General features: G+C 43.2%; 1 protein-coding gene across 2 annotated transcripts in view; it reads right to left on the bottom strand.

The window, feature by feature from the left end:
* Positions 1–14,887, bottom strand: part of Tow (target of wingless) — a 26,922-nt gene extending 12,035 nt beyond the window's left edge. Inside the window, exon 1 of one of the 2 annotated variants that reach the window (XM_076900117.1) lies at positions 14,477–14,887. In XM_076900117.1, coding sequence (XP_076756232.1) covers positions 14,477–14,567 — 91 coding nt within the window. In that variant the 5' untranslated portion in view covers positions 14,568–14,887. Of the gene's footprint in view, positions 1–10,422; positions 11,026–14,476 lie in introns of those variants that run through there. The other variant, XM_076900118.1, reaches the window with a different exon arrangement.
* Between the last annotated feature and the right edge of the window lie 5,589 nt (positions 14,888–20,476).

Genomic DNA, 20,476 nt, shown 5'->3' on the forward strand with positions numbered 1-20,476 from the left:
CCGTGGGGCACAAGCTTTCACCCGCCGTCGCCCTGTCGAGAGTAAGAGAGTACTCTATTGTCTACTCGGAAATAAATGAGGCATTCAAACTCACGCTGCGCTGCGCCCCTTGTTTTAATAGAAGGAAGGAAAGGAAGAAAAGAACGTAGAAAAGGGAAATAAACGACAGGTACCTTTTCTTAACCCGGGCATGGGAAACGATTAACAAGGTTAATAATATAACGCCGATGAAAGGTGCCGCATCGAGCAGCTCCAGGTCGGGGCGAGGCTCGCTGGGACACGATAAACGTGCACGTAACCAGAGGCGTAATTAACTGCGACGTAATTAGCTCACCTTCGACGCGATGCGCACCCGCTATCCCATCCATCGGCTACCTTCGTGTCTCTCTCCTTGTCCCGAATAGGTCGATGCTTTGCCAAAATTAGTCGACGAGAGACATCAAAGTAACCGAATAGCAGAGTATCGGTATAATAACAATGAAATTCGACTAATGAACTTAACCGTCGAACTTTGTATACGATTAATGGATGTACCCCTATAATGTACACCTGAAAGGCTTTCTTCTACATTTTCCGATATTAGAAGTAATGAGTTAAGTTACTACTCTGAAATTACCCTCTCATTCTTGTTCTAGGTACAAATATATACTCATCCTCTCTCTCTCTCTATCTCTGAACAGAGCAACCTTGAAATAGAATTATACGTAACGCGATGGTGATTCAGATGCGAGCCGACGAAATTATTTTCATAATAAGGAAGTGTTCTGATTGTTGCTCGGAGATGGTTTATGACTCACAATAAGAGAGATGTTGATCGCCAAGTGTCAAGGAAGAATGACGAGTCGGCTCCGCGTGGAAGTAAAGAATAAAAAGATCTAAGGTCGACGATGCGAATCGCGACGGCCTTGCGAACGCTCGAGAGACTGTCCATAGAGAGCGTCGAAAGAGCGAAATCTACGGTTTTTAAGATCGGCCGAATGAATAATACCTCGTCGTAAAAATTTTCACGGAGTCAGTAAAGAGAGCATAAACGCGCGAAGCATAATCGAATCGTGTTCGCGAAGTCGTTTATCTAAATCACGAGACCTACCATAAAACGGGTTGGTCTTGTTTCTCGACTAAAATTCCGGTAGCAAGTCGAGCTCGAGTGGCTGGACGTGAAAAAATAATCGAACCGTGCACGGTGCACGGTTCTGTGTCGCCGGAAAACGGTCGTTCACGAACGACTTAGCGTTGCGCACGGGAACACGGACGAGAGGAGCGAACGAGCGTAAACTTGAGGGCGACGCATTCACCTTGGTCTCGCGAGCGGAATCGCGAAGGCCGCAGGTAAAAATAAAAGAGGACAGAAAACAAGCCTCGTGCCTCCAATGATTCCGGCAGTTTAACGTTCTCGTTTCAGGCATTGCCCGCCCGACTCTCTAACCGCGCTCGATTTTTCGTCATTCGCACGAATAACCTCCCTCCCCGCGATATTATCGCGCCACGCACCGACGGCGGCCGAGATAACGCGCGCAATTGTTCATATATTTTTATTACGCTTCTGTCAATCAACAATGATTGATTACACTCATCTATCGATTTGCGCGGCATTTTTATGCCGCAAAGCAGCTTTTCCGCTGCGCCGTATATTTTACGTGACCTCGGTTTCGCGCGGTTAGAAAAACGATCGTTTCGACGAGATTTGAGAAACAAGAGAGAGAAGAGAATAATAAAAGAAAAAGTTGTTTTCCTAACACTCGGTCGGTGTTCTTTCTCGCATCAACGTGTAAGATAAATATTTTTCCAATACACAGAAGCATTCCTCTGGTGTGCTTTTTTTGTAATAATAATCCATGAATAATCGAGTGCAATGTACAATGTTGATCGAATGCCGCGTAGAACCGCAGCTGCATGCTTTTCCGCCAATTTCCGCGAGATACGGAAGGACCTTGACGATATTGTAGATATTTCACTCGTAAAGGATGAAAAGGGAGCGTAGCTGGCAGGTAGGAGACGAAAAAATGCTTTCGAGATCCCCTGTGACGGAAAAGGAACTGTTCGTTCAACGACTTCCCGCCGGCAGCTGTGTCCAGGTACGCGCGCACTGTTCGCGGTACGTGTATACGATCGATTCTCTAAATATTTAACGGCGTCTGATCAGCTCTTCGCTTACGACTCGAAAGCAAATGTTGAACAGCTGTCGTCGAAGGAACGGTCTCTTCGTCCGCCGTTGCGTTACGATTCCGGGCGATACTGTGAATTCCAAGCCAAGCACCCTAGAAACCCTCGACGCAAATGGAACGATCGATCTCCCCTTTGACCGGAACGCGTCTCGTTCCCCGTGGAAATCACGGCACTCCTAAATTCGCGCTCGACACGAATCAGAAGGGTAATTGAACGACCAAGGCAGAGGTGGGAAGAAAAAAGGGAAAAGAAGTACGCGAAGCGCGAGGGATTTAATTTAATTTCCCTGTTATGCAGATTCTTTGCGACTGCGGGTCACCCGGTATATGTCTCTAGAATATACTTCCATCCAGGTAAAAGCATCCGGTCGAGTGCGCCGCGCTATTGGCCCATGTATTATTCATGGCTATGTGGGTGGTGTCGTATGCTATAATTCGATGGGTTCAAGCTGTACTTAATAGGCGCATATTGTGCGTGTATCTAAGTGCGTGCATGCCAATTGAATTCCACTCGAAATTCCGTCCATCGTAGGTATGCGCATCGATATTGGCCCTTCGATTCGGTCCTTTCCACCCTTCCTCTTGAGAACCGCTCCTTCAAGGCACACAATCTCCTTCTGCTACGTCAGTTTTTAATAGGAAAGTATCCTTCGGAGCAACCTTTTGCATAAAACATACAAGGCTGCTCGTAAAAATAAATTGCCTATCCTAACGAAACAACGAGGATTTTGTTTGTCATTGAAACCGGCAGGAATACTCGATTACCAAGTGGAAATTACGATAATTTCAGAACGGAGCGCCATCGTCTTGAGAGGGACTTCCTCGTTTCCTCCATCGGTTACCAGATTTCATTAGCAATAAGAATAGAGGGGCGCGGATACGATTAAAAGACGCGTCGCGGTATTCCATAAATACCCAGGTTCCGTCGATCGTCTATGTTTAACAGGGAGCGTCGAAACAGTTATCGCGGCAGGTATCGCGTACTCGTTAAAGCGTTCCACGTGCTAATGATGTCCAGTTCGTGGCGGGTTCTGCACGCGACGACCGCGGCGCGATCCCAACGGGGCGATCTAACGATCGTTCGGCGCCGCGGCCAACTCGTTACTCCCCTTCGCGCACAATAGACCGTTTCATTCGGTCGATCGCGCGCGTCGCCGAGAGAACATCCGTAACACCGGAATTCCAATAATAAACGCGTCGCTTGGCCGCCGGGAATGCGATTACTCAACGCTCCACCTCGCGTCCGCAACGCGTCGATCCTGGGACGAATACTAATTCCTCGCACACGCTCCCGAACCTTTCCATCCATCGTCATCATCGAATTCGCACCGACCGACAAATTCGACGATTCCGTTCGTAGAGGATGGATACGTCGCGAATGGTAAAGCGGGTCAACGATCTTGGATTTCTCGTTCGAAGTTATGAATGGTCGTTTCGATTGTCTTCGACGATGCCGCGGCCAAGTTGCACAGCTCCTTTGTACCGAACGAGAAGATTGATAAGCCTCGTCATTTCCGTCTGCTCTCCCTTTGTTTTTAAACGATTATCGTCATTTCGCTCGCAGCTCCTATCCTGTATTATTTTAAGAGCCGCGGACAGGCCGCGCGCGGGTAATAACTGAATAACGATGCGAACGACATCGCCGAGTGGAGCGAAGTGAAATAATGAACGGGTAATCGTGTTTGGACAATGTACGCGATGTTTAAACCAGCAGGTTTCGTAGGGGTCGTAGGCGTAATACGATAAAAAGCTATAAATAGAACGTAATCGGAGCACGAGCACCGTGAACCATGTATCGTGACTGAATTTTCATGCACGGAACGTTTGAAAAACCGATCCAAGCCGGACTGGTGCAATTAACTGGGTCGCCGATAACGTCGCCGCGGAAAGAAGAAAGGCGACGAATCTTCTGATAATCCAATTCGATCGAACCTTAACTCCAAAAGCTTGATCCAGATACACCCGATAAGAAAAGTAATGCTCGTGAAGTAAATCACTCATAATTATTCGGTTGTAACGAGAAAAGAGCAAAACTAATTTACTTCGATCGCAATGAAGTAATAACGAGGTCTGAAATTGTCAGACATTAAATATCAGAGTAATAACTTTTTAATGCACTCTAAATGGACGGTCGCTGGACTGTACATGTATGTACATAGGTAACAAAGAAAAAAATGTCGTGAACGATTCAGTTTTTGTAAGAACCGATCCGAGTTAGGTTCATTTAATTTTAGCGAACGGATCAAGGGACCGTCAACCTACTTTCACCACGCCTTATTACGCATTAATTTTCCGCGAGATCAATGAATAATGAAACCGAATTACCATAAGATAACCAGCAGCTCCCGACGTGTAAGCTGTAAATTGCGCGAGTCATCTCGATTAATTCAAACAGACCCGATCTATTCCAATATCAAGAAATACCTCGCGCACCGGATATCGTGAAACCAGAACCAATCGCGCTCGTAAAACGTTCCAACCTAAAAACAATAACCAACAATAGCAAAGCTCCCGTTCGGCGAAATAACAAATAGACATTAATTTTCCATTCGATGCTTAAAATCGCTCTCTCGATCGAGTCCACGGTAATCCCATGTAATTACTCTTGTACGATACACGTAAATAACGTGTCGTCATTTTTATCATCCCGTTTCAATTTACTCGGCGGCGTTCGTCAGGAATGCCACGCGCAGCACCGCTAAAAATATCAATGAAATTCGATTCTTGATGGACACACGGTTCGCTGACGCGATTGAAAATCGAACAGTGGACCGCCACTAGTTGATTCATCCCGTGCGTCTACCGTTAATGCATCTTGGCAGCAGACGGGGCCAAATATAGGACGGGACTTTCTATCCATTGTGAGCGGGCCGTCCTCGGGCAAACGCGCGCGTATATAGTCGGCTTAACACCGCGATGACGTTCACTCGAATCGTTGAATCACACCGCGAAGTATGCTTCTGAGAGCCGGCGTCCCGAGCCTCTCGGCGCCACGGACTTTAGCCGAAAGACTAAACGGTACGTTATTCGTAACGTTCCGGCGAACAGCGAAGCTGTTCGTTTTCGTTTCGCTGAAACGGCATGGAATTACGCGTTAAAAAGGAGAAACCTCCACTGAGACTGGATTCTTTCGATTTAGTTACAAGAGATTAGTTCATTGCGAACGGTCTTGAATCGATTTGGTTATGTTGGAGATAGGGGAGAATAAATGAATCGAAGATCGTAGAAAGCGTGCGTTCATCGGGTACAAATTGCTCCGAATACCGGAGCATCCGATTCGGCGAAGAACGCAGCCGGCCCTAAGGTGAACGACTCGCGGCGAAACGTCGGATCCATCGATTTACAACGTGGCTGCGGCGGTGTGTTCCACTTGGCGGCAAGTTGGAAGAAGGAAGTGGCTAATTCGACGGGAGATCGATACCCGCAGGCAAGAAACAATGCCTGCGCGATCGAGGATCCACCTTTATCTCGCCGGGGCGAAAATTGACCCCAATACCGCTATCTATTCCCAACTTGAGCTCTTTTTTATCTCGCTTTTAGTAACTGATCTTTTTTAGAACGTACCGATAAGAATCCGTCGATAGACGCGAAGACTTCGGGCCCATTATACACGTTGCGGCCGCTCGTCAAGTCTCGCCCGGCACGAAAGGGGGGCCTCTGACATAATCGCGCAGGGTTTATGCATAATTCAAACTCCGTGTTAAAGATCGATCTGGTAACTACCGGTGGAACGGGGAACGCGCGCTTTCCCAAGAAAAGGAACCGACCTACCGATGATATTCGTAACGTCGAGGTTCAGTTTTCGCCCGCTGGCTTGTTATTTCGTGCATTATTTCACTGAATGCGCGCACGTACAATGTTGCCTGTTCGTATTGAAATTTTTCAAGATGACCCGGTTCTTCGAGTCACGATTACCATACGAGAAACCCGAGGTCCCTTCTGGTGCAATCATTCACTTCGCCGGCCATACTCGGAAGATACACTATCTCATAATATTATAAATGTTGCACCACCGGTTGAGTAATCTGGTAGTTCGTAAATATTAAATTTCCTCCACGCAGCGGACCCTTCGTAAACGCTTCGAGGCTAGATGCCATTACGGATATTGCACGGCATTCTGTTGGAGATTTTTCATGACAAAAAAAAAAGAGAACCAGTAGGACGGTAGCGATCGTCGATCAACGCGACAATCATGGGAGCAACGAGCGATGACGAAGAATAACGATACGGCTGGCGAGGAATACTTACGAGCGGTGCAGAAAAAAAATGGTCGCGTCGTCATCCGTCGAATGGTATCATACGGATGTGGGTTTCGAGCTCGAATTACCGCGGTTCAACTGGTTTTCACGGAAACCAATACGTGGAAAACGATTGATAGTGATTCCAGAGCTCGACGGGGCTCTCTTTCTTGTATAAATAAAATACGTGAGAAGGACACTGGTCTCCGCAACCTCTATTAAGGCACCAAGCAATTTCATCGGTGAAACGTAATAGTCCAGACGGCGAGGAGAGACGGTCACCGTGAAACGTAGAAATCTCTCTCTCTTTCTCTCTGCCCGCGAGATACCTACGAGAAAACCGGAACACTTCGACGTTCGAAATAAGCTATGTACCACTGATTCGAATTTATTACGCGCGTACCACTTCCCACCGATAACAATAATTACTACGTAGTGAAATGTTAAAATTTATCGTCCTCCCACGTACGAACTTGTCACGCGCTCCTTTACAATGAATCTGAAATTATCTAACATTAGATGGCAACGAAGACTGAAAACAAAGTAACGCTCGACGAGCGTCGTAAACATTATAAATCAAAGAGTATCTTTCTGCTATGTCTACTCTACGTATAACAATGCGTATACAAGCTGCCAGAAAGTTACGTCGAAAGTGAATTTTTGCAATTTTTTTCACACGGAAATTCTAAAAGCATAAAAAAGTTACAAGCTCGTTGGAGGAAAAATGTACGCATCGATCTTTCCGCTAATTGGAAACGTCCATGAAAATGATAAATGGTTAACATGTATGCATTAGTCGAGAACAAATAATCCTGTTCATCGCGAAATTCTAACCGTTCCCTTGGACCGAGAGAAATTTGTCCGCAGCGAACCTTTCCTTGGAAGTTCAACGATCAGCGAAAGAACTTTCGTTCTTGGAAGGTTACATCTAGAACGAGACAGAGCTTAGGATCGTAAAATCGATCGGATGTCAAAGTCTGCGTTCGCCTCTCTCCGTTGCCTGCTACTCTTATTACTTTGTAATCCGTCCACTGTCTTACAAGATCGCATGCGCGAGACCACGAAAAGCGATACCGCCAAGACAGTACAAAGTTAGGTATACATTTACAACGTATTAAATGTGAGTGATATAATTCGTAATGCTAGGTCCTATTGAGAATGAGAAGCGCGTGATAGAACGCGTCGTTGAACAGGAAATGGCTGTTAGGTATACGTAGAACGGCATCGCCTGTAATATCCACCCATAAGCATTTGGTGTCTTTACCGGTTGCTAGAACGTTCCACGAACGCCTCTCGCGTGGGCGTGTCTGCGAGGCGGATTTTTTAAACGAAGAAAACGACCTTTGAACCCCGTCAGCTCGCGTCAAATATTCATATCGCAAAAACGTTTACGCGGGGCGTCCGATAAGAAAGAAAACATTGATCGACGTTTCCAGACTAAATGGAAACGGCGTAATCTTTCGAGTAACCTGTGGAGGAGTTCGAAAGAAATATGAATCGATCGTTTGTTTGAACATGGGTACGAATTTAAAGACCAGCTACGTACTCGCACGTATTCACATCTACTTTTCTTCCATTGTTTGTATAACGTTATAAGTGCTCGTCTTTTTTTTAGAATCTCTTTGTTGACTACGAAGATGCAAGCGTAAAAAAATGAAGTTTACGATATTTTTCGTAGTGACTGTTAACAAAGTAGCTAAATAATCTGCACCTTTCACGAGTTAACCTTTGGACTTGTTGAAACGTGCAAACTAACAACTAAGGCAAACTCTGAGCTCGGATAATGATTGCAAGGCGCAGTTCGATGTCGTGTTTTCGACTTCTCAGTTGACAAAGCAAATAAATAATTGTTCCGTGCACAGCGTCATTCAATCGGAGACCTTTCAAAGAATTTCCGAGAATATTGCGTGTTATTCCGCTAATTGCACTTTCAATATCAGCAGGCGCCATAGCGCGCGCGCGCGTGTTCACCGGCTTAAAATCGATCCGGTTGGGTAAATAAAAACATGTCCGTGATTCCAACGATGCGGCGTCTGAATTCCGCCGATTAATCATCCTTAATTCAACCGTGTGAGAAACAATGCACAAAGCCACTTAAAGTGGGTGGGCATAGGCAGATAACGCTGATTTCACGTGTAATAAAGATTTTTCATAACCGATAAGAACGAGATACCGTTGTATATCGCCCAGTTATCTTTGTTGTTGCGCTTTTTAAACTACGCCGCTGATTATTCGAAAAGTTATGCTCGTAGAACACAATTTCCACCTCTGTATCTCTCCCCTTCTCCCTAGGACACTTCAACATCGCGTTGACGCGCGTACGTACGTTTCTCAAAAGCTATTACTAATAGTTTGCGTCACTGTTGATTATTCTGCAAATACCACGTCAATTTGAAGAGTCAACGTTAATTAGTAAAATCTACGAATCGCTAGAAATACTCCGCTCAACAATTTCCTATTTTTAAAAAAAGGAGGATCTACGGTAAAATGCAAATGCGTAGCTGGAACGAGTACGTAGACTCTGTCGGCGGCATCTAAATAGAGATGAAACATCTTTGGAAACGATGACGATACTTGAAATAAATTGTCCATTTGCATCCCATTAACCCGATAGTCAGGCCGGCACCGGACGGAACCGCATGAAACGAGTGTACACGCGAAACTGCAGCCGCCGCCGCCGCCGCCGTTCTTTTTCAAGCGCCTACGCCATTGCACGCAATATCGCGTTCTATGTATAGTCGTCGCACAGCTGTCACGAGCTACGCATTTTTCTCGCGTTACCCTTCCCCGGGTCGGTGAGCGGGGCGTGCCGCAAAGGGAAAAGCGACACTGCAGGCTATTAGGTCAGATCGGACACGGCTCGATCGGTGAGGATGCTTCCTGTACCTCGCATGGAAAGCCGCAGCTGTCACGTGATGTTTCGATCGCCGCACAGCCCTCGAAAGAGTACTTGCTTACTTGGAACTTTCTCCAGAATTAGAGGCGGAAGCTTAAACTTAAATCGGTGAATCGATATCCGGCGAACCGTCGCTGTTGCGTCGGGACGTCGAAACTTGGATTGCTACTGCGACGTTAGAGAAAAACTTAATCGCGACACGGGATTGAACTGCATACTGATTTGCTTGCATATATGCATGTACAGAATGCCTGGTAAACAGATTGTAACACAATGCATGATATGCTATGAACGTTACTAGTGGAGATTATTTTGCCGAAATTAGCGGTGTGTCGATAATAGGCCAAAGTGATTACCCGAATTAAGCATCTATCGCGTATCTTGTTCCAAGGTTGCGTTACGAGGATGGCTAACATGACTACAGTCACGTCGGCTTATCCGAACATTTCAATGAAAATATATTAATTGTGGAAGATGGTTAAGATGTAAAAAATCTTCGTTACCGTTACACATATATATCCTCTTGCCAAGAGAAACAAAAAATGCTTGCGTTTGAAATAAAAAAATCAAATAAAGTTGGACTGTACAATGAACACGAACGATCGTTCTCTAACGCTCGACTACTGAAAATTTAATGCGAGTTGCATGTATCATGACACCACAACGATTGAACTTCTACAATTCGTGCGGCGAGAAATAAATGTTAACCTAAATTCGAATTATTACCGGTTTTTCTAAGAGGTTAAGAAACCTAAAACAATGCAAAAGCCGGATACGTCCTGCTGAAGCAGCTCTGAGTCACGCAGCTGCAACAGCACCGTCACTGCACATTCCACAATTCTCTTCCCCGAAAGACAGCGAAACGCGAGACGAGCTTAAAATTAGAATACAGCCTAAATCGAGGATAGAATTACCTGCAACAGGGTTACGCGTGAAAATCGTCGCATAAATGTACGCGCGTTATCGATCCGCAAATATTTACAACGACGAACTTACATCTGTCGTACAATCGAACGATAGCAACTAACGGAATTTCATAAATAAACTAAGTCTCTTTAGAACGACACTCGAAATCTCGTTTCTCCTCTGGACACTGATATTAACAAGGAAAACGTAACTTTACCTTTTGTTTTGCGGGCAAAATGCGATATATTTTGCCTGAGCACTTTCAGCCACATCTTCGCCCCCTTTTGTTTGCTCCCGAAATCCGACGTTCTGATAGGACAGGAGTCCCTCCACCCAAGGGAAATGTCGGTTCCGATGATTCGACGCAGAAAACCGTTCACTGTCACCGACTGGCGATGTTTTCTTGCTCGTGCCGGTTACTTAACCTCACTTTCGCGGTATTTATAATGCTGTACGTATCGATAAGGTCGTGATTAATAGCGGTCGATTAACGTTCGATATAAATAACAGATGGTATCGCAGCGACGTTTTCGACGAAAACGAACGATGCTCACCCACGAAATTGCTACAAGAGACAGACACTGACGCGAGAGAGACGCGACCCTTTTATAGGCGGGACAGCGATCACGTAGGCAAGTTGTTAGCTGCTCTACTACCGAGCGCGATAATATCGGCTCCGGGCCTTGGAACTTGTCTTGTTTACCGAGCAAAGACGCGTCGGCTCTAGCGTATTTTGACGAAACGTCGACCGAATGCTATAACAATCCTCCTAGAACACTAGGCTCGTTCCGAGATATGAACACCCGTCGAATGCTCGAAACCACCAGTACGCAGTTTGACCCACGTTCGACGACGTGCGTTCGTTCCCGCTTAAACGATGGCAACGCTGCGAACAGTGGAAACTGGCAACTGAGTGCGCGCGCAACATTTCGCGGTTAATGGAAAATTGAAAATCGCAATGCCGCGCAATATGATACAATCAGTATCAATCAAATGTTTCATATTTTCCCCGATACGCGTATCAGAGTGTGCGTGCAATCTTAAGGTGCAATAAAAACGACATGTAGATTTATTTTACTAGTAGAATAATAGTAGATATACTTTCGCGAGCTTATTTATGATTCCGTAAATAACCATGACAAGAGTATTTATGAATTTTCTTTGGCATAACATATTTGCAGCATCTCTAGATAAGATGAAATAAACATGGGAATATTAACTAACAAGCGTATCTGCTTATGTTCTCTAAAATATGCCATACGAGGAGTAATCAATAAAAAATTTCTCGTATTATCTAATTTTTTTTTCTTCGTATCATATTCCACTCAGGCTTGTTGATCTTTATTCTTAGCGCGACGTTGTTACGGCATAATGAATAAATTTGGAGTAAATTTATAATTTTTTAGTAAACAGTCCGGATATTATGAGGATTACACCTACACAAAGTAATGCTTCGATAGATAATTGAAAATAATCTTGATATATACGACAAACTGTCGAAGTATCGCAAGCGAAGCCATCGTAATGATATAAATATCAGAATTATCGCGTGGTATATTTAGCTCGCCAGACGTCGAAGCCGGTAAACAACAAACCACGATCCGACATGCGATTTCAAGACGCGCGGTTCGCAGAGTTGTTTCCTTTTTTTTTCTTCTTCTTCTTTCCTTCCACTTTATTCTAATACATCGAAACGAATACGCGAACTATTAAACCGTTAATGACCCGTGAAACGAAAAACCAGCGAAAAAGGAAAATAAATCGGAATGGATTCGTTTCAGAGTCAACTAACGAAAGCGAAACCGGGAGGATTGTTTAGTCCGCGAATCTAGGTCGTGTAACTCCATAAATTAGAAAATCCGTCTTCGCGTTAATCATGGCTGATAATTTATGGCTGGTAATACTGGAACGACAAACAGGGCTAAGAATAAACGCTATGTTATTTAAATAATCGATCGGCAGGACTTCCAAAAGCACAATGAGTCCTGTCAATGGAAAAACGGCGATGAAAAGATTTAACGCCTATAAACAAAAAAGGACTGCATCTAATGTTTATCAAACAGCTCGGTTCCAAAGGTTAACGCAACAGCCGTGCGAATAACGTTGTACCAGAGTTGTTTAATGTCAATTTACCGTTTAGAAGGTTACGCTCCCCTTTTCGCGACCTAACCCAAAGCCTAATCTATCTCGACTGATAGATATACGCGAAAAATAAAATCGATCGTTCCTGTACACGCGTGCGTACGTGTGCGTAGCCACGCACGCGATACTTAAAGCAAGTACATAAGTACTTGTCGCTTCACTGAACTCTTGTGAAAAACTTAACAATTAAATTGCTCAGGATAACAGCTACAACGAAACAACCTGTTATTCTGCTTGTTTTAACATTATATATGGTTTTTCGCACAATTCTTGTTTATCGAAATCAGTAGGAAGAATGAATCGTCAGACGACGCATGAATCAGACGGAAATTCTTAAGGAATTTCCGAAAACTGTCGATTATCTGATAAATAATTCAAGAAGTATGTACGAAAGTATTTCCGGGAACAAAAATGTCTGTATAACTACGAGCGAACCTGCAGGGACGCCATAATTACTATTATCTCTTTTCTGTTCTAAAGCATCTTCATTAAGTTTTATCTAAAGTTATCTGGTAAATCATAAGCGTGATAAAAAAACAGGAAATCTCTGACGATAAACCGTGTTGCTATTTTCATGGAGAAAAAAAAAGAAAATCAGATAAGTTTTCCAGCTTAAAGTATGAGTCAGTGATTGTCGTTAAAGCAAATGACGCTAACAACGTTAATGGCGTTAAGTTGAATATAGAATTGAAGATTGAAAAATTTACCGTCGCTTTTGCTAATCAGAAGTTTTAATATGCCAACCGAGTTACAAGCGCATACGCAGCACACGCACACAAGATATGCATCTCAAGAACCTCGATGCGTTACGTTGAAGACAAACAGAAACGAGAAACTACTACCACGGTAATTATACAACGAGAATTGCGACTTAGCCTCGAGACGTCTGTTCTACAACGATTCGCGGTTAACTTCCACCTGTTCTGGAACGTAATTTCAAACGGGAGGCTCGCCAATTTACCTTCGATTGTCACCGCAGATCAATGAAAAGCTTTCCCGTCGCGTTTGTAGACAATTAAACGACGAACACTCTAACATCTTGCGTCTGAAAGACTATCGCGACCTCGGATGTGCACGTTGAAATTTTACAGAAAATTACAATATCGAAGACTTTCGCGTTTTCCTTATAAAGTAAGTGAAATCTTAAGAACAAGATTCATCAGAAACGACTGATTGAAAAGTTTCAACCTTGATCTTGCTTACAAGGTAATTAAAAGCTGATTTCAGTGTGTTTGTAACCTTGTACGACATCACGAGACATATCAAAGTCACTTTAAATACATTAACTTCTATCTTACACCGCAGAAATGCGACTAGAACGACGTTGACGCCACTTCGCGCACTATATTAATCATGTTTTAATGACTCTAATAAACTTTTAATAGTTTCATCGAACTTCTGTACAGCCCGTTCGACTTAAATGAACGTTCAAGACGTAATTCTATGTTGAAAAAATCAAAACAGAGGCGTAATTATCAATGTCCGCCATTCGGAATGCCGGAAATTGATTGTCTCGCGGCGAAGAAAGGCGCGGACATAATCGTGGCGACTGTTCAATTACCTTTCATCGGAAAGGAGCTCTCGCTATGGGTGTTGATGCCCTAGATTGAGGCACATCTGTTTAATTACAGTCATCGGGTCAACAATTATACGGTAGACCTAGATTGACGAGCAACGACGTTAATTACGCGAACAATGCCGATCTCTCTCACGTTCGTCAAGTGGCGAGGGGGGCCCCGTTCAGCCGACTATTATATGTTTACACTGTAGACGATCCAACTTATGATTAACGATACCGTTTATAGTACGACGTTCAGCCGCAATTGAAGACTGGACATAAAAAAGGCTACAAGTGCCATGTGCTCAACGCGCAAAGGTGTTCGATGCAGAGTTGTAACATTTATGCGAGAATTAAGTTTCCATAGCGAAACGAATAAATGTAATATAAACGTAGCAACAATTTGATTGTATTTCCTTCTTGAATTATTGCATTTTTCTTTTATACACCGGCATTTTTATATCTAGCCTTCGATTGTTCATTCGTTCGCAGGGAATGACAGACAAAACGTTGTTGAATTCGAATCTTCCAAGTTTAAATGAATAGAATAACAACCATTTCGATTACTCACCAACAGAATCACCGTTTTTCTTCGCGGAATTATTTTTATTCTTTTTGTTCTTCGGATAGATGTTCCCGATCTTGCTTTGTCCACAACCCATCCTGCTCTGTTGCGGGCCCGCTCAGCGATCACACTTCAAACCACACACTTCTCACTTACTTCGAGTAGTTTTCTTTCTCCAGTTTTAGTTACACCTCGGTGATAATATTCTCGATACGTATTTCGTTAGAGGAACAAAGTATGAAGAGAGACTTCTTACTTGAAATCAAACGTGCTTCTATCTTGAATAAATTATTTTCATAGAAAACAACACGAATATAATCGATATGGTTCACGCGATCGTCCAAAACGCGAGACTCTTTCCTTCCTTTACCTTATCGTACGGGACACTTTAGACGTGAATACTTCTATTAGGCAGCGAGATAGTTTTTTTACATGTATATATACATATATAATCGATATACTCTTTTCTACACGCGTGTATGTATACGCAATATATTTGCAATAAGTATAATATAATCTTGACTCGAATACGCCTCCTCAAAAGTTTCTCAAAGCTCGTACGGCTGGCGTTCGGTGTGGCAATTACAGGAGATCCCGAAGATATGTACGTATGTGAGGAGAAATTGAAGCCAAAATTTTATAGGACGCGATATGCCGATATTTTCCGATAGGTGAGTCAACGTGTTCAGTCTTTTCGGCGCTCAGACGCGCATGTGTTTCCGCTAAATCAAAGATCACGACTAAAGTCGTGCGATGCCTCCTCTTCTTCGAATCGATCCACCGAGATCGGTTGAGCGGATTAAACAGTTTTACCGACGATTATCGAATCTCCCGATTAATTCCACGATTCCTTATCAATTATCAATAATCACGATCAGTCTTTGCCAGAGAAGGATTAAACAGTCTTCCGGGAGGATACCTCCGCGAACGAGATCTACCCCGTTTATCCTCGTTCAAAGGGAGGGGAAAATATGTTTGCTTAGAGCTCGGGGCCCGTACACCCTGGAGCCCGCGACTTTGTCGTCTCTGGCTACCTGAGCCGAGGCACCCAATCCATTTTTGCGCTTCCCGTTCGCTCTACCACCCCATTATTCGCGATCTATCATCTATCCCATGTCCAAAGCTGCCAGCCGTGCATTCTCCCGCCTTGTCGCTCTGCGCATTCGTTCGTTTCTAAGGCTCGTTATTGTCCACGAGGGCAGGCCGACGTTACCCGCGGCGCAAAGTCCGACTAACTTTACCGATTCATCGAATTCGAGCCGTGCACCGACCAAGCCCTCCTCTCCATCGTACGATCGAGCATACGCGTGAATAAAAGCTTCGCGTTCTTTCTCCAACCCTTCTTATACAGCTACCCTCGAACGTAACGTAACAACGTCGTTTAAGAGCACGATTGGCACATATTTCGGTTGCAAGTAGGAGCTGGCAAAGTGGCTCTGTTTATGGACAACGGCTGCTCCAATTCCGTCGACGATACGCGTTGCTCTTTGGGTCAGCAGAGTTGAAATTGTACAACTCTCGCTGAAGGTGGAAGAAAAATAGTGGCAGAAGATAGGATGGATACTGTTTCGGATCCTTTCAGCCGTCTCCCTCGGTCTATCTCCGAGGTGAACGTCTCCTTGGTCCGCCTCTAGAATTCGATCATCGAATTCGGAGCTGAAATGAAACGAAATAACACGGGGTGTTAATCAATCGTTATTTTGGTGGACGCAACGCGCGCTGAAAACGCGAGTAATTAAATGCTCGTGCCCGTTCATCGATAACCGCAGCCAGCCGATGAGAGGGAAATGCATTAATTTGTAATTAATTACCGTTCAGGCTAACTCGTTCATTCTCGCGAACAGAGTATTCTTTCGCACCACGTTCACCGTTTACCGAATGTAAATACGGAGGTTATTTTTTGCGTAATAATAATAAATTTGCATCGTATGCATTTGCATCACACGGTTCTATATTTGTTGAAAATTTGAATACGTAACGGAGCGTAGTGTTAGTGACACACGGAATATCCGAACACGTGCAAAGCGTCTCGAGTAAGATATGTGTCGCGATATTCCAAGAGTGAAACGAACGCTCTCATTTCTTTAGCCGTGCTTTTTTAAATATACGAATTTACATAAACATCCGCGAAACGGTTACAATGATTCTAGCGTCGTACGAAGCGGCTCGACGAATTGTAAAACTCGAACGATCGATATTGTTAATTTTGGCACGATATCTGATGTGCCTCCAGCTTTCAGCGGGCGCGCGCACACGTACACGCGCGTCTAAGAATGGAACGACACACGAAGGATCCGCACGTGCAAAATTTCTGTCCCTGCAATAATATCGTATATAACTGGGATCTCTAGCCAGGTAAAAACCAAACCACGCGGTACAATCACGGTCCCTTGGAATAATCGCAACTCCTCGAGCGTCTTTATGACAATACTCGAACGTTGCCGCAATCCTTATCGACCTGATATAGAGCACGTCGTCCGTTACGAAAAAAAGAAGGAAATTACGTATTCCGATGCTCCGTCAACAATTGGCGATCTATTACAATTTGAATATATCGAAAACACAAGATATCGAATTTTAAACGCTAAAGAGAAAGTAACAACGCGATATTTAAATGTTAGACGTTTCGCAGTAATTACAGGAGGGAAGCGTGTTTTAAATACGTATCGATATTCGGATCGACACTCGATATTTCACGGCGTAGAATTTATGCGCGATCGGTGCTTTCCTATTTCTCGGTCAATGCCATTTCCTTCGATTTTCCGCTCGAGCGCGATTAGCAGCGTGTTACGTTGCAATGAATTTCTCATTTTCGGAAAAACTGCCACCATAAAATTAAATATGGATACGCGGCAGTTCCATAAATTAATACAGCTTCGACTTGCTATAATTACACATATCCTTGTATAATTGGCTCTTATCGACGGTCTTACGATAAGATTTTTTCCAACTCGTTAATTAATTCTTGCTGCGTGTGTCGGAAGGCGAAGTGTAGTTGTGAAATCGATGAATTCGCTGTTTACCGAAAGCACAATGAATCGAAACGATGATCGTTCGGGCAATCTGTCAATGTTCGACTATTTCGCAACGATATATCGAATCCATTTATCATAGAAATGCAGCCTGTTTTTCAAATTTTACACCGCGATGCTTCGTACACCTAAGGGAAGTGCTAACTGAAACTAATAATACCGCTATTATATTCGTTTGGGGCACTCGAAATAAGTACCGATCGGTTAAATACGCAATACTATTTGGGTCTGATATATTGTATCGAAATGTGACCGAAGAGACGCGAGGTGAACGTACATATGCGTCTGATCTGCGAGTTATACCCTCGCCTCTCTCGATTATTGTCACACGCGGCACTGAAATGGAACGCGGCACAGAAAAACACAAGGGTCGTCCGTTCGAGGCGAATATTTCACACGATGTCGTTCCCCTTTAGAGCGACGTTACCCGAAATTCGATTGGAAATCAACTAACCTCGTTTCGTGCAACAAGGCGGCCGACCCCGACGTCCACCTGTTCACTACGATCGTACATAAACGAGACTCTTTTTACCTATTCTATGTCTTGTGTGTACGTGTACGTACGCGGATATGATTCGCGTACGAATTTACAACGATGGGACGCAAAGGACGAAGAAATACAGACACTCGCACTACGAAGTTCCAGCATCGACTATTCAGCCGGCCGAGGCGCCAGCTGGATATGCGCATGCGCGTTCCCTCTGTAACATCCTACATACGCTCGAAGTACGGACGGGCGCACTCACGCACCTCTGTCGTTCGGATTAACCTCTACGTATACGTATACACGTGTTCTCAAACGTAAATGTCCTACCAACACTCGAATCTTCTATTCTGTGCGCAATACACTTATATACAGGTCTGTACACGAATATATCGTACTTCTCTGTAAGGGTGCGTTCACTTGCGCGAGTCTCTAGTTCACTTGCAGCGCAACATTACCTTTATGAGGAGCGCATTTCAATATCGTTTATTATAGTTAAGTTTAACCCCCAGAAAGCTAGTAATGTAATGCGTACAAAAAAGAATATTATGATTTATATATACGTGTATCGTGTACTATACGCTTGTTCTGTTTCCATTTTATTCGTATATCAAACTATGGAGCTCACAAAAGCACAACTCTGATATAATGTATGTATGTGGTTAATTTGGCATTCATAGATTTGCAAATTAGATTTCGTGTGGGTAAGAATAGGACGAAGAGAAGAGATGCAGGGAACCTCATAGAGGATTACCAGTATATCCCGTAATGTCGTGACCTTCTAATAGGGATTCTTAGTTTTCGATTGCATTTAGAAGCTATCATTGTTGTTACGGTACACGTGTACTTATCGGATCAAGTTCTATTCATGTATCCTCTAAAGTTGATCCTCATGTATCCTCATAATACCATCGATCCTATCGAATACATATTATACAGAAATATTCTCCATCTATAAATATATAAATGTATATCTACACTGAAGAGAATTTGAAATGAAAATAATGGAATGTAGAGACCGGGAAGAAAACAGCTTATTCGTACTTGTTAAATTTTATTTGAAATGGATACCGAGAAGAAGATTTAGTTCGCAAAGACCTTTAATCTAATTCATAAATCGTCTGACAAAATATATCTACAACCTTTTTGCGTCGAAAGCTAATGAATTTCACGGTCGTTTAATCTTAACACGATTTAAATGCAATTGCATGGTACTTACGTATTGCCATTCAAAGATCATTGTGTACACTACACTATGTAGAAGACTATATCTAGGGCAGTGGTACTCATTGCTTTCTTTCGAGTGATCCTTGAATTAATTTCCCGTTCCAATTCGATCAATGACTTTTCATTTCTATTCATATAATCCTCGTTGATGCTAAAATACAATCTCGAAGACAATTACAGTTTCGAACGTTTTACGTCGATTAATATATACCGACTATGGGTATCGACAACGATACGATTCTAAACGGAATAAATTACGCGTCCGTTACCAATTTCAGATGTAAGTCACGCAAGTACAAATTTTAGAGAATCGAAACTGGAATTCTCGATCATACAAAATTATCATTTCTATTATACTCGGTGTAATTTGATTCAGAGTACATTAGTATTGGTCGCTTCTCAAGCTCAAAATAAGAAACGATGATACAGGTTACGAATTGTTTGTTGTATCCACCAACATTAATGTAAGTTTTATTAGTAACATATATATATCTGACGACATTAAAATCGCTGGCTAATCCATGAAACATATTGAAATTCGTTAGCTAGAGGAAGAACGAGACTTATTACATGAAGAGTCAATTTTTTATTTTTACTTCTTTTCTTTTTTCATTTTCATTTTTTTTTTTTTAGGGGGACGGGAGGGGGGTTGAATACACAATGATCAATCGATCGTTGCGATTGATTGAATTAAGTAGCTCCAATCTCAGCCTTGCTATCTCGTTACAAGACACGCATTTTGCTTGACAGCGGCTTCAACGCAATTTAACCGAGACAGAATCGAAATCTTATTACAAACACGAGCGCGATGGCAATGTCTGCCGATTGAACGAAAAATTTCTCACCCGATTGCTCTCTCATGTCAAAACTAGTTGACGCTTATTCGGTTTTCAACAATCGTCAACGATAATGCCGATGTAATAAGATTCACATTTCCTTAAGCGATGTTTCGTTCCGTTCGAAAATAATTTCACCAATTATCTTTGGATCCATCAGAGTCATCAACTTGATCGACGAATTCAAGTCAACTCTAAGAAGACTCGTAGATCAAAAACAGTTCCTGTATCTCCTAAATACCAAATAGATTAAACTGAACTGTTTACTTCGAATTCTTCGTGTCACTTCCGGTTTAATTTACGCCTCGAAGAGCCAACTCTTTTTAATCCTAAAACGCACACGGTATATGTATGTAATATGTTTCTCGGTGTTAAGTCGACACGTTCAATCACTTGCAACCCCATACAGATCCTTCTATATGTACGA

This window comes from Xylocopa sonorina, chromosome 8, assembly GCF_050948175.1.
Source record: "Xylocopa sonorina isolate GNS202 chromosome 8, iyXylSono1_principal, whole genome shotgun sequence".
In the NCBI taxonomy this organism is placed as follows: domain Eukaryota; kingdom Metazoa; phylum Arthropoda; class Insecta; order Hymenoptera; family Apidae; genus Xylocopa; species Xylocopa sonorina.